We start from the raw sequence: 18,143 nt of genomic DNA, 5'->3' as shown, positions 1-18,143 counted from the left end.
TGCCCCCTGGTCAAACTCCCGGTCCAGGGGACAATTTGCATATTAGGCTTTTATTATATAGGATTTTAAGGAAAGGGGAGAGGGAGAGGGAAAGAAAGAGAAACACCAATTTGTTTTTCCACTTATTTAGGCATTCACTGGTTGATTCTTGTACGTGTCCTGACTGGGGATCAAACCCCCAACATTGGCGTACCGAACAACACTCCAACCAACTTAACTGCCCAGCTAGGGCAGCACTGATTTGATTCTTCTCTTTCTGACTCTTATATAGTCAGATGAAGAGTACTACAATATATTTACTTCAATATCCATTACATTGCTTACCATAGTAAATTAATTGTATTTCAACTATAACTGCTTCCCATTACTCTATGCATTACTTTCATAATAATCTTTTAAAAGCACAGCTCTATTCATTTCATTATTCTACTTAGAAATTTTCAGTGGCTCCTCATTGCATATTAAAGATCAAACTCAACCAACATAAGTCTTTTCATTATCTTGTCTCAACGTTACACTTTCAATTGGGTTCCCCTCACAAACGTGCCCAGTATTTTCCAAAGAACCCTCTTGGGTTTTCTAAAACACTTTTAGGAGGTCTGTAAGATCAAAACTAATTTCATAATAAAACTAAGAGGTTATCTGCCTCTTTTACTCCCAATATCTCATGAGTATACAGTGGCATTTTCCAGTTTAATGACATGATATAGTAACACGGAATGTAAAAGCAGATGTCAGAATCCAACTGTCACTATAAACCTAATGATGAGATCTGAACAGGTATAAAACAATGCAACTCTACTTCTTTGTTGTTGTTTTGGAAAATATAGTTATTTGTAATAAAAATGTTATTTAGGTTAATATGTGATGGGTTTATCATTATTTCTAAATTCTAAATATATTTAAATTTGTTTTTAGTTTTCATATGGCAAACCTTAATGCTATAACCCACACAAACTCTTTGGGGCCCTCAATACTTTTAATATAAGGGGGGTCCACAGACCAAAATGTTTGAGAACCCTTTTGTGAAGTCAATGTTTCAATCTCACATCTATGTTTTTCTCTCTCTCTTTCTAAAAATAATTTTTAAAAATCTTAAAAATAAAATTCATGCTACTGCCACAACTCTTTTCAATTTACAGAATGTATGAGATTCTGTTAGAAATGTTTGTTTGGTTTTTCCAGTTTAGAAGACCTCAAGACTCTAAATAGTCTGTCTTTATTGTTTACTTAGGATGCTGTGACCTGCTTTCAGGACACAGCTTTGGGTTGCTTTTCTTAGAGGAGTTAGGGGTTTGTGCTGAGCTGACCCAATCTTCCAACCACGGGCAATCCTTGGTGACAGAGCTGCAGTTTGTGACACAGAGGTGTTTTGTTGCTGTTGTTGTTCCATGCTCAGTTTAACCAGCTGCACTAATCATAGCAGAAGTTAATGAAGCACTTCCAGATCCTTTCTAACAGGGATCAGTATTCTGATTTACACTCTCATCCCAACTCTACACTCCCCTATATTGCAGAGGTTTAATTTAATTGTATCCGATTATGATGCTAATAAACATTCTCACAAATCACTGGTCAGGCACATTTTGTTGATGATTAAACTGGGCATGAAATTCAAGGAGAACTGATTGGGGGGGGAAGAGGGTTGGGGGGGGGGGGCATAACTTCCTAAGATGTGATTTAAAAGGTATAGGAAAGAGGCCCTCTGGATTCTTAGAAACTTAAAAGTAATTGTATCTCCAAGAAAATACATTTAAGAGAAGCTATAAACCCTAAGGGTCATCATTTGAATGTGTTCATTACAGTTCAGATACTCTAGGGAATCCAGGAAAGAAAGCTCCCCCTAGGATAGAAATGTGATGCAGTAAAAAACTGGTATAAATACCTTCACTGACACAAACTACCTTCTAAATAAAAAACACACACAAATACAAAACATTAAAAAGTAAAGTTATCAGATATGGTCAATTCCGAAAAGCCACACGGGATGGCTCAGAATTCACTTCCTACTCTACCCACACTACACAATACCACCCTTAAATAAAAACAACTCGTATTTGTTAGCAGGTAGATTGCTGGAGCACAGTAAACGTTAATAATTTTTTTTGGTATTTGCCAATTATTACAAAAGCATCCAGGGCTGCTGCATTCTGTCACACAGGATGTGTGCGCCAATTCCAAGGGGTGCCATTCAAACAAACCTCGATGTGAGTGGGGCCCTCTGGGGCTCGACAAAGCTCCATTACTGAAAACCACACGAAAAAAGAAGTAGACAACATAACCTTTAAACCCAACCTAGGATAGTATCACTGTTTTGAATGAACACATAGCACTTTTGATGTAGAAGCAAGTGACAGTGTTTGACATCTGAGTGGGGAATAAGCACTTATTTTAACTTGATTTCATCAATGTGCTGAGAATGGAAAGAAAACAATGGCAAACGTGGAATTCAAAAATCAAAAGTGAAGACAATGACATTCTAGTGACGGAAGAAGGAACACTTTTTCAGTACATGGTGTTAGGGTGACTGGGTATCCATATGGGGGAAAAAAGTGAACCTTGACCTTCCTCCCTACCTCAAATCATACAAAAAAATCAATTCTAACTAGATTGTAGGTTTAAATATAAAAGGTAAAAAAATAACGCTTTTGAAAGAAAACATAAAATATCTTCATAACTTTTGGGAAGGCAGAGATTTCTTAAAGAGGACACAAAGTACAATAATCATGAGAGAAAAGTGGAAAATTTGGACTTGATTAAGATTCAGAACATCTGTTCATTAAAAGACACATTTAAAGTGTGAAAAGGCAAGCCACCAAATAGGATGTATCTGACAAAAAAGAATTCCTGCAGATCAATTTTTAAAAGGCAGACTTGAATAGGCACTTTACAAAAGTGCCTATTCAAATGGCTAATACACAGGGTTTGGCCGAAGTATGCTTACAGTTGTTAACATTGAAAATAATACAAGAATAAATTGTTTTTGCATACTCTCAACTGTAAACCTACTTTTGCCCCACCCAGTACATATCGGAAGTGGCTCAGCTTCATAAGCCATCAAGGAAATGCAAATTAAAACCAAAATGTTATGCTACCACATATCCAACAGAATTGTTAAAATGAAGAAGACAGAAGATTTTTGCACAGCAAAGACCATCAACAAAATGGAAAGACAACTCACTAAATGGGAGAACATATTCAGCCAATGATACATCTGATAAGGGGTTAATATCCAAAATTTATAAAGAACTTATACAACTCAACACCAAAAAAACATCAATCCAATTAAAAAATGAGCAAAGGATCTGAACAGACACTTCTCCAAAGAGAACATACAGATGGCCAATAGACATATGAAAAGATGCTCAATGTCACTGATCGTCAGAGAAATGCAAATTAAAACCACAATATCACCTCATACCTGTCAGAATGGCTATTATGAATAAATCAAACAAGTGTTGGCGAGGGTGTGCAGAAAAGGGAACCCTTGTGCACTGTTGGTAGGAATGCAAATGGTACAGCCACTGTGGAAAACAGTATGGAGTTACCACAAAAAAAAATTAAAACTAGAACTGCCTTATGACCCAGTAATTCCACCTCTGGGACTATATCTGAAGAAACACAAAACACTAATTCAAAAAAATGTATGTGCCCCTATCTTCATTGCAGCGTTATTTACAATAGCCAAGGTTTGGAAGCAGCCCAGGTGCCTATCAGTAGATGAGCAGATAAAAAAGCTGCAGTACATTTACAGAATGGAATACTACTCAGCCATAAAAAATAAGAAAATCTTACCATCTGTGACAGCATGGATGGACCTGGAATGTATTATGCTAAATGAAATAAGCCAGTCAGAGAAAGACAAGAACCATATGATTTCACTTATATGTGGAATCTAATGAACTAACAAACAAAATAGAACAGACTCATAGATACAGAAAACAGACTGACAGCTGTCAAAGGACGGGAGGCTGGGGGGCTGGGTGAAAAAGTTGAATGGTTTAAGAAAAAAAAAAAAAGAAAAAAGAAAGAAAGAAAAAGAAGAAACTTATAGACACAGACTACCGTTTGGTGATTGCAAGAAGGGGGTGGGGGTAGGTAGAAGAGGGTAAAGGGGGGATAAATGGTGACTGAAGGAGACTTGACTTTGGGTGGTGAACGCCATACAATATACAGATGATATATTATAGAATTGAACACCTGAAACCTATATAATTCTATTAACCAATGTCACCCCAATAAATTAAATAAAAATTAAAAGAAAAAGACAAAAGAAAGTACATTTACAGAATGGAATACTACTTGGTAAAGATGTAAAGCAACTGGAGCTCTCACATGCTGCTGGTGGAAGAGGAAAAGTTTGACCGTTAACACTAAATGTGAACATAGGGATACTCCACGACCCAGAATTCTACAGCCAGGTACATACTTAAAAGAAATATGTAGAATTCATGTACTGTCAAAGATGGCTATCAAATAATGAGACTAGTCTAAATCCATATAGGAAAAGGACTTGTTATAGTAAACACACTGTGTATATGTACATATATTGTGTGTGTATGTGTGTATCTGTTTTATTTCTAGTGACTTTTAAAATCTAAAGTGGAAATACATAGCTGATCCAATTTCTTCTTCTTTGAGATAAAGTAAACTTAAAATCAACCAACTTTACGCCTAAACATAGATCAACCAATAATTATCATCAAAGTGGAGAAAGTATGCCCCAGACAAAAGCAGTCTGTGTCAGTGAAGCAATTTGCTATTCTAACGTGATTAACACTCAAATAAAATAAAATAGAAAACTAATAGGGCATTTAAATTTTAAAATATATATATGATGTAGTAATTAAAAATAGATTATAAGTTATTGTCCCTGAATTAGAACCGGGACCATAAAAGCACTGTCAGTCCTCAAAAATGTGTACTTCATGGACTGTTCTAGTTCAGATTTCTATAACCAGATAAACACAAAGAAAAGTACTGAAAGGTCTGAAACTGAATTTTAAAATGGCACAGATGGCATGTTTATAACACCCCCCACAATATGCTGAGTGTTCTCCATAAAACCAACCTAGACACAGTCCCTGCCTCCGGGGACTTAAAATCTAAAAGTAGATGAGGCAGTCTAATTCAAAGAAAGTAAACAAATAAAAGGAAACAAAGAAGGGAATGTCAGAGAAGAGAGGCCTGCATTAATCTCTCAGCTCCCAGAAGGGTAACAGTCCAATCTGAACAGTGGAGAATGAAAGCTAACAAGTCAGACTTCGTATGACACTATCCAGTAAATATTCTCTAAAAAACCATGCTGACCACACTGAAAATGCTTTGTTGTTCTGTAGCTTCAGCATTCAGAAGGTCTAAATCTCTGCAGTAGGTAGACTATATACCCCACTGGGTGTGTGGGAAGGATGTTTAACAGCCCATGCAGAGCGAATGATTTACAGTCCATAATCTAAATTACTGAATCCAAAGCACATGAAGGCATTATTTCAAAAATCCTGGCTCAACAGGCAATTAATTAATATGACACAACCATCAAAACTCCTAAAACAAGGCAGTGATTCTTACTGGACTGCATTTTTGATGTGTCTCTAAAGGGACATATGAGCTATATTTGGTTGTCTGTAAATAAACATTTCATGGGCCTACAGCTCAGACTCTGATCTCCTTATCCAGTTGACTAGAGCTATTTAAATAGAAAGATGTTCAACAATTGCCTAACACAGACCCTCTATAAGGCCTTGAAGTAAAGAACATCTTTGTTTTAAACCACGTAGATTCTTCCTGGAAGACTTCAAAATGCTGACGACATCCAATTAATTAAGTTATAGGAACCCAACTCCCTTCAACAAGCTGGTCCTGGCAGCTTCACTGCCTCTTTGGACCCAATATCTCTGGAAAAGACTGTCTATTAAAAATAATAATAATGATGATGATGCAGCCAAATTCCACACAAAAGAAAGAAGATGGAGGAAGCAATGACGCTATTGACTTTGCACATCAAATTAGTATCTATTGAATCTGAACTATAAAGAGCACAACTTAGAACAATGGTTTGAGGTTAGGATTAGGGACATTATCTCCCCAAAGCCTCAGACCTGTAGCCACTTTCCCCCTGGTGCTCTCTACGGCAGCCACAGTGACTTTTCAATTTCCCCAAATAATATCTTGCCTGTAATTTATTTATTTATATATATATTTGTTATTGATTTCAGAGAGGAAGGGAGAAATAGAAACATCAATGATGGGAGGCTGTCTCCTGCACGCCCCCAAGTGGGGATAAAGCCCACAACCCGGGCATGTGTCCTTGACCAAAATTGAACCCGGGAACTTTCAGTCCGCAGCTCTGATGCTCTATCCACTGAGCCAAACCAGCTAGGGTTTGCCTGTAATTTAAAACATGGCTTCCTTTTAAAGAGAAGATTCTCAAATTACCTCTTTTTATATATAATACTAGAGACCTGGCGCACAACATTCGTGCACTGGCTGGGGGTCCCTCAGCCCATCCTGCACCCTCCTTAGCATTGCTGTGGAGGTGGGAGAGGCTCCCGCCACTGCCACTGCGCTCGCCAGCTGTGAGCCCGGCTTCTGGCTGAGCAGTGCTCCCCCTGTGGGAGCGCACTGACCACCAGGGGGCAGCTCCTGTGTTGAGCGCCTGCCCCCTGGTGGTCAGTGAGTGTCATAGCGACCGGTTGTTCCACCGGTCGGTCAATTTGCATATTAGCCTTTTATTATATAGGATTTCCATCACAGAAATTACATAAAAATATACCTTACACAAATCCAGGATATTTCAATAAAAACTGTATTTGAGTCTACTTTATTAAGTATTATAGTAAAAATGCACTTGATCCAGTAACCCAAACTCTAAACCTTGGACTCACCATCTGATTCCTTCTTCCCTCCAGGTCCCACCCTGCCTTCCCTCTTCCTCACATTAATCAGTAACCAGATGTTCAGATTCTCCTTCCATCCAGATCCCTCACACTGAAAGGGTCTCAGGAATAAGCCCATCACATAGAAAAATCAAGGTCCACTATGAACCTGGAGGTCACAGTTCAATTCCCGGTCAGGGCACAGGCCTGGGTTGTGGGATGGATCCCTGTGTGGGACATGCAGGAGGCAGCCAATCGGATTCTCTGTCATCACTGATGTTTCTCTCTCCCCCTCTCCCTTCCTCTCTGAAATCAGTAAAAATATATTTTAAAAAATAAGTTTAAAAAAAAATCGAGCAGTCTAAGTGTCCATCAGTAGATGAGTGGATTAAAAAACTGAGGTACATCTACATAATGGAATACTATGCTGCTGTAAAAAATAAGGAGTTCTTACCATTTGCAACAGCATGGATGGAACTGGAAAGCATTATGCTAAGTGAAGTAAGCCAGTCAGAGAAAGATAAATATCACATGATCTCACCTATTTATGGAATATAATGAACAACATAAACTGATGAACAAAAACAGATCCAGAGACAGAGAAACATCGATCAGACCATCAAACCTCAGAGGTAAGGTAGGGGAGAGTGGGGGTAAGGGGGAGAGATCAACCAAAGGACTTGTATGCATGCATATAAGCCTAACCAATGGACACAGACACCAGGGGGGTGAGGGCATGAGTGGAGGGGGGGGATGGGTGGGTAATGTGGGGATAAGGACACATATGTAATAACTTAATCAATAAAGAAATTAAAAAAAAAAAAATCGAGGTCCAAAGGGCAGAAGAGTCTGAGAAAAGCCAGGGGAAACACATTTCAGGCTAAGACAAGACAAAGGTTCAAACCAGAGAGACACTATTACAGTGTCTGGGACAGACTGGAGAAAGAGTCTGAAGAGACTGCCCAGACCACTGAGCCTAGAGACTTGACCTAAAGTCAAGGATTGGGTGGGTCAGGACAATTCAAAAAGGCTATGTGGAACAAATACACTATTATTTTTCTCACATACCCACCCCTCTTTCCAAATATCCTCTGCCACCATCCTAGCTCACACCCTCTTTAAATCTCACTTGAACAAATACAATGACATCTTCACTGACCCTTTGTCCTCCCATATCTCTACCAACAACATACTGTGGTCAAAATCATCTTCTTAAAGTACCATGTCAAAAATTTTCAATGTTTTTCTTTAAAAATAAATACACACACACAGATATCCTCCTATACAATAAAAGGCTAATATGCAAATTGTCCCCATGGGCGGGAGTCTGACCGGGAGTTAGACGTGTGCTGACCACTAGGGGGCGGCGTGGAACATGGCGGGCGTCAGCGACACAGTGTGCAGCAGTGGAGGCGTTCATGTCCCATCTTAAACATCATTTCCTTAAGTAGTTTTTCCTTGACCCTCTTCAAAGGGTCCCTGCTATATTACCAGAGTACTATGCTACACTTCCCTTTTCATGGCATTTATCAAATTTATAATCACAAATAGCAAGAATGCATACCTACACTGTGATTACAGTAAGAATGTTACTTCCTTATTCAAAAACCTTCTGCTGGCTTCCCCAAACTTCTGCATTAAGTTCACATTTCTCAGCATGGATCTTTCAAGGCCTTCCACGGTATAAACTTTTATGGTCTACTATTCCCAAAAGCAGGATTATCTGTTTCTTCCCAAATAAACCACATACTCTCTAGTGCTGTCATTTCTGTAGCTTTCTCTATGAACCTGGTTGTCCTGTCTTTAAAATCGCTACCCTTTCTTCCAAACCCAATTCCATCTTCTCCATAGAATTTTTCCTTATTTTCCCAAATAACTTTGTCTCTCCCACCTTTGACTACCTTCCTGCTCAAATATGTTGTATTTTCCTTGTGGCACTTTCCTAAAGCTGCATAGTTGTTATGGTACTCTTCTTACCCTTGTTTTCTATTTCTTAGGTAATGCTGGTTATGTTATACCTTACTTTTCTATATATCTCATTTCATTTTGTATAGGCCTTATATACAAAAAGTGCTCCATAAATGCATTAACTTGTATGGCAGTTGTCTAAATATATGTATAAAACAATCTTTCAAGTACAAAAGACACCTGCGAAACAGATGGAAGCTAAATGGAATTAGAAAAGGATGTAACCAGTACAAAAACAGAAATATACCTTATTTGCATCACAAATCATTGCTCTTTAATCAGAGAGTAATACATCGTTACGGACTCATTAATCTTATACATTAAGACGTCAACATTTATTTCAATTCTGACATCTCAGAGTAAATAGAATTTTAACTCAAGTTTCCTACAGCAGCAGACACAGTGCCACTGTTCAATGTTTATTTTGTGATCATTTTTCTGCTGTTGGCTGAACAAAAACAAATAGCCAATAACATTATCTAGGTGTGCCTAAAATTATAACCCACACGAATTATCTAGTTCATTAAATTTCTAGATCAAGAAAATAAAGACAATGAGTTTCATGACCAAGGTCACAAAGCTAAATATAGGACAAAGGCCCAGGACCATCTGACTTGCACTGCAGCACTGCTCCCACCCAAAACAATAGTCACCTGAAGGCTATAATAACTAGAGCACATTATTCTCAATCAACATGAGAGCCAACAGTGCTCCAGTACTGAATTACGGTCATTTGCACATTTCCAGCCATGCTCAAGAGAAACAAAAGTGTGATGAGTGAAGGAATGAAAAGGAATTCTTTTTATCTTTCCCAGGAGCCTTATAACCTTTTAAAGGGTTAGAAATGAACACTACTTCCTAAGTTCCTGAGGAGTGTGTTTGTGTTCAAAGACCTCTGAGAGGCAAGAAAAACATGATAGGAAATTACATAAAACTTTTCAAAATACATAATAGAATTTTGACACATAACAGAACATGCAACATACAGCGTTTTGAATGAAACATTATCAAAAGTTACTATTTACTTCATAGTAACCAAGAAAGGTGGTGCTTCAGAGAAAAAAGAGAAAAGAAAACGAAAGAAAAAAAGCTAACAGGCTATTTCTTAAAACCTACTTAAAACACAAACAAACCTGCCAATATTTAGCAAATATTTGATAGTAAGTATCACTTCTTATAGCTCTAGTCCTAATAACTGGCATATAATGGTCATTTATAAGCATAATAAATTAATTAATCTCTCTTAGTATCACCCAGTACTATTCTTGAATACTATAGTTTTATATCAGTGACTGTAAACTACTGCTACATGTAGTAGAAAGGAACTGGCATTGACAGTTTGTATCGAACAAAAATGTTCCTAAGGCTAGAACATTTTACATTAAGCGTATGTATCTATGTAAGTATATAAGTGTAAGTGTGTTTGTGTGTACAAATATGTTCATTTCCTCTCTCTATATACATATATGTATAAATATATGGAATGTGTTTTGACAATATTGATTTTAACTAAGGAACTTATGTATGGAACAGTGATTTTCAAACTTTCCTTATAGCAATTCATAAATAACTAAAACAAAAGCTTCATGAGATAACACCACCCTTACTACACCCAAAGCACTACTATTTTCCATTCCATTTTTAAAAATGCTGTTTGTGATCCACTAAACTGACTCTGTCACCCTGTTCTGGAAGCTCATAAAAGTGCAAAAAAGACGCTGGGTAGGTGTAAACCTTAGTGTGGCCTTCATGCCTTAGAAATAACCTAGGCCCCATAGACAACAACCAGAAACTGGCAAGATGAAGTCTAGAAATTATTTAATATTATTCATTCAAAAGCTATGTTGAGCACCTGAAGGGCACTATTGTTAAGTAAAAAAAAAAATACAGACCATATTCTGGGCCATAAAACAAGTCTCAAACATTTAAAAGGAGTAAAATGATAACAGATCTTCTCTGATAACAGGAGAATTAAATTAGAAATCAATAACAGAAAGCTATCTGTAAAATCCCACATATCTGGAAAATAAATAATATACTTCTAAATAACTGAAGGGCTGAACAAGAAGTCAAAAGGGAAATAGAAAGTATTTTTAACTAAATAAAAATGAAAATACAACACATAGTGAGGGAAGCAACATCACAGCAGAGTGCTACTGGTTTCGAGGAGAATGGGCCCAGCCACCAGACCTGCTTGGTTCCTTCTAGAACAATCCAAACTGTTCACATAAGGAGGGTGGCCACTTGGAGTGAAAACCATCAGTTATTATTACTGAAGGTTAAGATGAAAGAACCAGCCCTAGCCAGTTTGGTTCCATGGATAGAGCATCGGCCTGCAGACCAAAAAGTCCCAGGTTCAATTCCGGTCAAGGGCACGTACTCTGGTTGCAGGCTCCTCCCTGGCTAGGGCTCTGGTCAAGGCTCGTGCAGGAGGCAACCAGTCCATGTGTTTCTCTCACATCGATGTTTCTCAAGGTCTTCCCCTCTCTCTTACACTCTCCCTAAAAATCAATGGAAAAATATCCTCGGGTGAGGACTAACCAAAAAACAAAAAAGAAAAAAGAAAAAACCAGTCCCCCCATCTCACCCCTGTTGGAAAGGGTTTCCTAAATCTGAAAGGAGACTAGGACTCTAATAAGCAACCTGGTGTCACTGCAGGAGGAGACACCCACACAAACAGGGTAATCTGACTAGAGAGCAGTGGGGGGCACATCCGGAAAGAGGCAAGAACAGAAGCTACGGCGCGGGCGCGGCGGTGAGCTGGTGGGCAGCACCACTCTGCAGGCTTCAGGATGGTGGCCTCCTCCCCACACTGAGGACAGCTCCTGGAACACAGTGCCTCTTACTACTGTCTACTTGAAGCTTGTAATTGAAGCTTCATAGAGTCACCCAGAACCAAATTAAATGCAGGAAAACCTCAGCTTCTCAGAGGCCAGCTAGACTAAGACAGGCCAGAAAGAGAGCCTCTTCTGGCCTCAGGCAGATGTTCTGAGGTGGCCAGAGGACCCGCCTCCCCAACCCCCAATCTTGCAAATCTGGGATCTATTATATATCCCAGTACTTTTATTCCAGCATCACAGGGATAAGAGAAAGGGCCGTATCTCAATACCTGTTTTAATTAAATAAAATATCAGTTCATCCACTGTTTAGAAAGGGGTTGGGGGATAAGAGGGTGTAGACAACCATTAACTCAGTTGATGGGGAGTATTAGGCTTACCATTTTGATCAGTGGCATTCATTAAATATGTTTTCTCTGTGTTTTTTTCAGGGAACTAAAGTGAGTAAGGATGCTACTTTGCTCTTCTGAAGGCAATCCCACATCCTGCTAGGCTTGGTTTTTCTAATATGTGCTTGGCTTCCTAAAACAAGCATAAAACAACCTTATTTAGATCTATGCTATTTATTTCCACAGAGAAGGAACCTCAGAACTTCTTAACTATTAATAGGCTATCTCGTCCTTTTACACCTTTTTTATGTTAAAGAAAAACACACGGTACAGGGGGAGGGGGATGAAAGACGGAGTTTAATTGCAAAGATTTAAATGCAGAAAAAGTCACATAGTGGCTTTTTAAAAAAAGAACACTTCCTCCCCCCTCCTTTTTTTTATCTACCAAGAAGCATAAATACTATGTTACTCCTTTAAAAAATATTTTTTGAAGTTATATCCTTCTTTATTGAAAGACCCTAGAGTCTTAGATTTAACCTTGTAATCTGAAAGTCTTTCTAACATACATGCGCAATTTAAACAGTTGACTACTACTCAAAGCCACCATAGGAACTAAATAGCTATGTAAATTCATAAACAGTTTCCTCAAATGAAAACCCCACAGAAAATGATGCTTTTGACAGAACATCTTTTCTAAATCCTTTTGGAGGAGAAAAATTTTAAGTGATGGAACAAAGTGAACAAAGTTATATTATTTATTCACCATGTGAAAAGATCCAGTGTACATTACTTCAGAACAGAGATTTACAATGTATAATCAACATACTGAGTGATGAGCCAGTGAGAATGATTAAATATGCCAAGGTCTTAATTATAATACCACTTTACATCTGAATAGAACAGTTTGCAAAGCACTTACATCCATAAACTCATTTGACTGTATGTCCTTCAATTTAAGTACAATAGATATAAGTCCATCTGAGTAAGAGAAGTTATGCACTGAAATGTTTAAGAACATGGAATATAGAGCCAATTGCCTGGTTTGGAATCCTAGCGTTGCTGTGATTCTGAGTACATGACTCAACATCTCAGTCTCATCATCTATAAAATGGGGGTAATAATCATTTCTACCTCTTGGACCCACTAAGGATTAAACCAATGAATATATGTCAAGCACTTAAAACAGTGTCTAGCACAGAGTAACCATTATGTATCATATAGTGTAATTGTACTTATCAGCAGCATCATTGTATGAACAAGGAAACAAGCCAGTAAAGTCACACACAGAGCCAGGAATAGAAACCAAGTCTTCTCCTATCTGAAGCGTCATCTAGAGAGCGATGGGTTTGTTGTTGTTTTCAGGTATCCTAAGGTTTTTCTACACTGATATTAACAGTTTAATGTGGAATTATACAAATCAAAACAATTCAGGAGCTCAAAATATTTATAAAGTTGTGTTATAGTCTATGTTTATGTATATTTTAAGTTAAACTTATTATTTAAAAAAACAAATGTTTCATTTTGGGGACAGCACTGTACATTAAGGAATAGTTATGTGTTGCTCTATTTGCGGAACAAAACTTTTGCTTCACTTTTCGAAACATGGACCAAAAAGGCAACAGTCTATCATATCATATCATGGACATTAATTCAACTTCTTTAGCAAATAAAAAATAATCTAGAAAGAAATACAATTAACCCTTGAACAATGCAAGGGTTAGGAGCACCAAACCCTGGGCACTTGAAAATCAAATGCACACATGAGTTCTGACTTTCCCAAAACTTATGTTGTCCCTCAGTGTCCACGGGGGATTGATTCCGGAACCCCCCACAATACCTAAATCCACTGATGCGCAAGTCCTCTATATAAAATGGCATAAAGTCGGCCCTGCACATCCACGAACCCCTAACTGTGGATCAAAAACATTACAGTATTTATTGAAAAAGAAAAAGGAAACCCCGCATATAAGTGGACCTGCACAGTTCAAACACACGTTATTCGAGGGTCAATTATATGCTAGGACGATGACAATGTCTATACTATGATTTCCTTTTTCTTTCTTTCTTTCTGGTTTTCAAAACATGAAGTATTGTGATGAAAAATGATTTTTAAAATGATTTCCAAAAGAGTTTATCAAGATTTTAAAATAGCATTTATAGAACAAACACTTAGAAGTTAATTCTAGAAAATAATAGATGGCCAGGTGAAACTGCCTCTTTTTTTTCAGACTTGTTTTAGGTGTCTTTCCTCAGACTTTGTTTAAACTTTTTCCCTTTAGGGATTTAGGTGACTGTGATAACATGTTCCACTGGATCTAAAAATAGGGCATGGGTGTGTAAATTCATAAGCTGACATGCAAAACTGGCACTAGATGTCCAAATTAGAGCATTAAATCATTTAGCATATACTCTAGTATAAAAATGTACTTTAAGCATTGATACGCACATGCTTTGTAGATACTGGATATACAATTTTAATTCAAGCATATTTAATATTTGCTTGTGAAGAGCTATGAAGTCACAAACATTTTAACATTCTCAAATACGTCAAATCACTCCTGAAGAGATTAAGTTGGACAAAGTACTCCTCCACTCCAGGCCTCTGACTAGCACATCTCGGGTTCTCAACGTTCTTTCACCCCAACCCATCTGAGGGATGCAGCTTCTCTCCATTTGCTGCAGTGGGGACAGCCTGAAAATGTCCCACAAGTGATCATATACACCACCCTAGAAGCTGTGCCCCTTGCCCCGCCCTCCACTCCACTCCTTTCCCTTCCACTCCACCCACCCCTGCAGAGTTCTCCGAGGTTATGGCACAGCTCCAATGTCTGCCACTTTATGTACAGAAAAATCATGCCATGACCTGGAATGTATCTGACAGTGTTACTTTAAAACGCTTATAAAGAAGCGCTAAATGTTAACATGCATCTTCTTTTGTGGGAACACGCAAGGTTCAAACAAGAATCTGTACGCTGATGATATCAAGGAGGGCTTCATCACTGTGCAAATGGCAAACGACACACCTGCCCTGGAATTGGCTTCGAATCAAGGAGGGGGGTAAAGGGAGAGGAAAAGTAGGGAATCAAACAGAATAATGCCCCCTCAAGTTTGGGGAAATGGTTGGAACATGTGATTAAAGGAAAGGCGGTTTGTGTAAGTCAAGTTTTCTGATAACAGAAAAGGAATGCCAAAATACAGCACAGAGATGTGATGCTATATGATCCCCAATTTCTTCTTCCAAATATCAATTTTTGCAGGACTGACATCAATTCTAAGTGATTTTTTAAATCAGTCACTAATACTAACCAATAGCTATAAAAATATGGTTTGGGCATATGATATATTATAAATACAAGTCAAATACACTGGCTCAGCATGATTAACAATGAGCCTGTATGGTATTTACAAATAGTGTCCTTTTTCTTTGAAGGTCTACTTACTGTGGACAAAATCTATACTATTTAAAAGCTATTGTATGTGCAAAGTCTTTATGAAAAAATCTCATATCTAGAAAAAAAGGAAATGGAATTTTACAAGTTTTGGGGGAAAATGTGTGTTGTTTAAGTGTCAGCCGATATGACATCATCATTAATAAGTATAGAAGGCATGGCAAAGATTCCGGCTGGGGCTTCGAAATTACAGTTAATTATATGGGGAAAAAAATGTGTAACGGCATCATCTCCAAACCAGACAACATATTCACCAATAAATGCTGATTATTAGCTATGTTTTATAATAAGAGAATCTTTAAATGGCACAAAAAATAACACTGATCCACAGGTTTGAACAACAACAAAAACTGACTAGGTCTGAAAGTTGCTGTCCTCTGTCCTGGAAGATGCCACGAGTGGTGACTGAAAATAGAACCTATACGTCTCTGTTCACTGCGCGATTGATTCGTGCCAGAAAAAGTTGATAAAATGTTTTGGTGGCCATCAATTTCTTCTGAAACCACTGACAAAGCATGCTGTCCATTGTTGGCTTAACTCGCTGAACGCAATTTAAAAAAAAAAAAAAATTCTCAACGTTCTCCACAGGAACAGGAACTATGAACTGTAAAACCTAAAACTTGTGTTAAGGGAACAGACCGGTAACTCAGCAAGAAATAAAACTGAAGAGAAAGAAAATGCCCCGACCCCAATTTTGTAAGCTGTTCACATTGGAAACAGTAGCAATAAATACTGTGCGAGAGGACAATCCCTCACACAGAGCTGGAACGGATAAATATTTCTTGAATGAATATATACATTTCTTCCTCATTCTGCGCCCATGTGTCAAAGCATCAAGCAATCTAATTTGTGCCCGTTTCTGTTGTGTCTTGAACTTTATATATAAGTTTTATCATGAGGGGGGTAGGAAACCTGTTTGGCTTGCCTCACCATGAATCACAGCCAGGAGGTCATCTTGTTGTGTACCAGCAACTATGTTTTCACTACAGCTATGTGACCTAAAGTGGCAGCAGGAGAGGCACCAAAATAGAAGGAGCAGCAGGCTTCTCCTGGCTTCTCGGCCCCAAACGGGCTTTTCCAGCCCATTCTGGTATCCGAGCAAGAGCCAACCGCAAAGGAGAGAGAGAACAAACCCAACAACAGCTCCGAGGGAACAGGCTGCAGGCCCACCACACACCTCCCCTGCCCTCCCCGGGAGCCCGGGGAAGCAAGAGCAGAAGGGGAACGGGCTGAAGAAACAGCGAGAAGACCCGGTGTGACGGGGGCCGAAACCAGCCCCGTGTCGGGCAGAAGCCCAGCGATGACCGCGAAGCACAGATTCCGGGCAGATCTGGAGGCGAAGCGGGATCTGCCTCCCCGCGGGGGCTGGGAGCGCAGGTCCGGCGCGAGCACAGCGGGTCCCCTGCCCCCTAGCACCTCCGGCACCGGGACCTGCCCCTGCCCCTGCCCCTGCTCCGCCTCACCTGTCCAGCGCCCGCTGGCCCGGCCCCCGTCTCCCGCCGCGGGTCCCGCCCCTGCCCACTCGCCCATCCCGCGCCCTCCCGGTGCGTCGCTGGAGACCACCGCCCGCGCCCGCGAGGGAAGGGGCCGCCGCCCGCCCCGCTGACCCGGGCCTGTCCCCGGCACTCACTTTCTGAATCCGCTTCAGCGCCATGGGTCAGGGAGGACGGCGGGGACACCGGCCGGCGGGGGGCGGCTGCGGGACTCGGGGGGCGGAGGTCGTCGCGGGCGCGGCTCGCTGGCTCCTCGGCAGGCTCCGCGCGGGGGGTCCCCGGCTCGCCGCTCGCTGGCTCGCTCCGGGCGCCCGTGCCAGTTCCGTGTGCGCCCGAGCGCGAGTGTGCGCGAGTGTGCGGGCGGGGACGCCGGCGAGACTCTTTTGTTTCCGCTTTTGCTTCTGGGAAGGAGCCGGGGCCCTCCCCGCCCGCGCCCCGCCCCGCCTGGCACACTGGGAAGTGTAGTTCCAGGCCTGTCCCCGCGGCCAGCCCCGGGCGGGGTCCGGTGACTCACCGCTGACCGCCACCCCGCAGCCCGGCTGCCCGCCGCCAGGGGCCGGAGTGGGTCTCTGCAGGCTGATCCGGGTCCAGATGCTGAACACGGCGTGCCCAATCTGTAAAATGGGGGTAGTAAATGAGCTCATAAAGCGCTCGCAGGAATTTGTAATGGGCTGCAGCTGATCTTGTTATTCTTACAGACTCCATTCTCTTCTCAAATATGCGAATTTCTCATCCTCCGCACGTGCACGGATTCACCCCTACTCAGTTCCTATTGCAAAAGGCGCTTTCCTCTATCCAATGCTGACCTCGCATGTCTGCTCCTCCTTGGAACTCCGAATTCCGAGCCTCGCCTTCACCATCGGATCCCTCCCTTGCGTTGACAATCCGTGTCCGAGGCAGTCTGCCCACACTGCTCAGTCCTTCATTCTCAGGAACGTGTGTGCAGATTAAAACTCGGCTTCTGCTTTCTGCACGAGCAGAATCGGTTTTCACCAATGTCACGCTTGAGCTTTTCTAATTACCAAACCCAATCCGCTCCTTATCCTCCGTGAGGTTTTAGAACCCTTTGATTGTGGGCCACCTTGTGCTTTTCACGAACACGCGCCGCCTCTGGCTTCCATGGCCCCCTGGTAGTTGGGTCTTCCCCATCACCACCTTCTCTTTTCAAGGGCTGGAGTGCCCCAGAATTCCA

At 40.5% G+C, this 18,143-nt stretch overlaps 1 protein-coding gene across 1 annotated transcript in view; it reads right to left on the bottom strand.

The window, feature by feature from the left end:
* The window catches only part of UBE2D1 (ubiquitin conjugating enzyme E2 D1), a 34,848-nt gene extending 17,517 nt beyond the window's left edge, over positions 1 to 17,331 (bottom strand). Inside the window, exon 1 of the mRNA XM_070432789.1 lies at positions 17,089 to 17,331. Coding sequence (XP_070288890.1) covers positions 17,089 to 17,112 — 24 coding nt within the window. The 5' untranslated portion in view covers positions 17,113 to 17,331. The remainder of the gene's footprint in view (positions 1 to 17,088) is intronic.
* Positions 17,332 to 18,143: the final 812 nt, after the last annotated feature.

This window comes from Myotis yumanensis, unplaced genomic scaffold, assembly GCF_028538775.1.
Source record: "Myotis yumanensis isolate MYYU_CA2020_CCGP unplaced genomic scaffold, mMyoYum1.0.hap1 SCAF_13, whole genome shotgun sequence".
NCBI classification, from domain to species: Eukaryota; Metazoa; Chordata; class Mammalia; order Chiroptera; family Vespertilionidae; genus Myotis; species Myotis yumanensis.
This window is presented reverse-complemented; position numbering and strand designations above follow the sequence as displayed.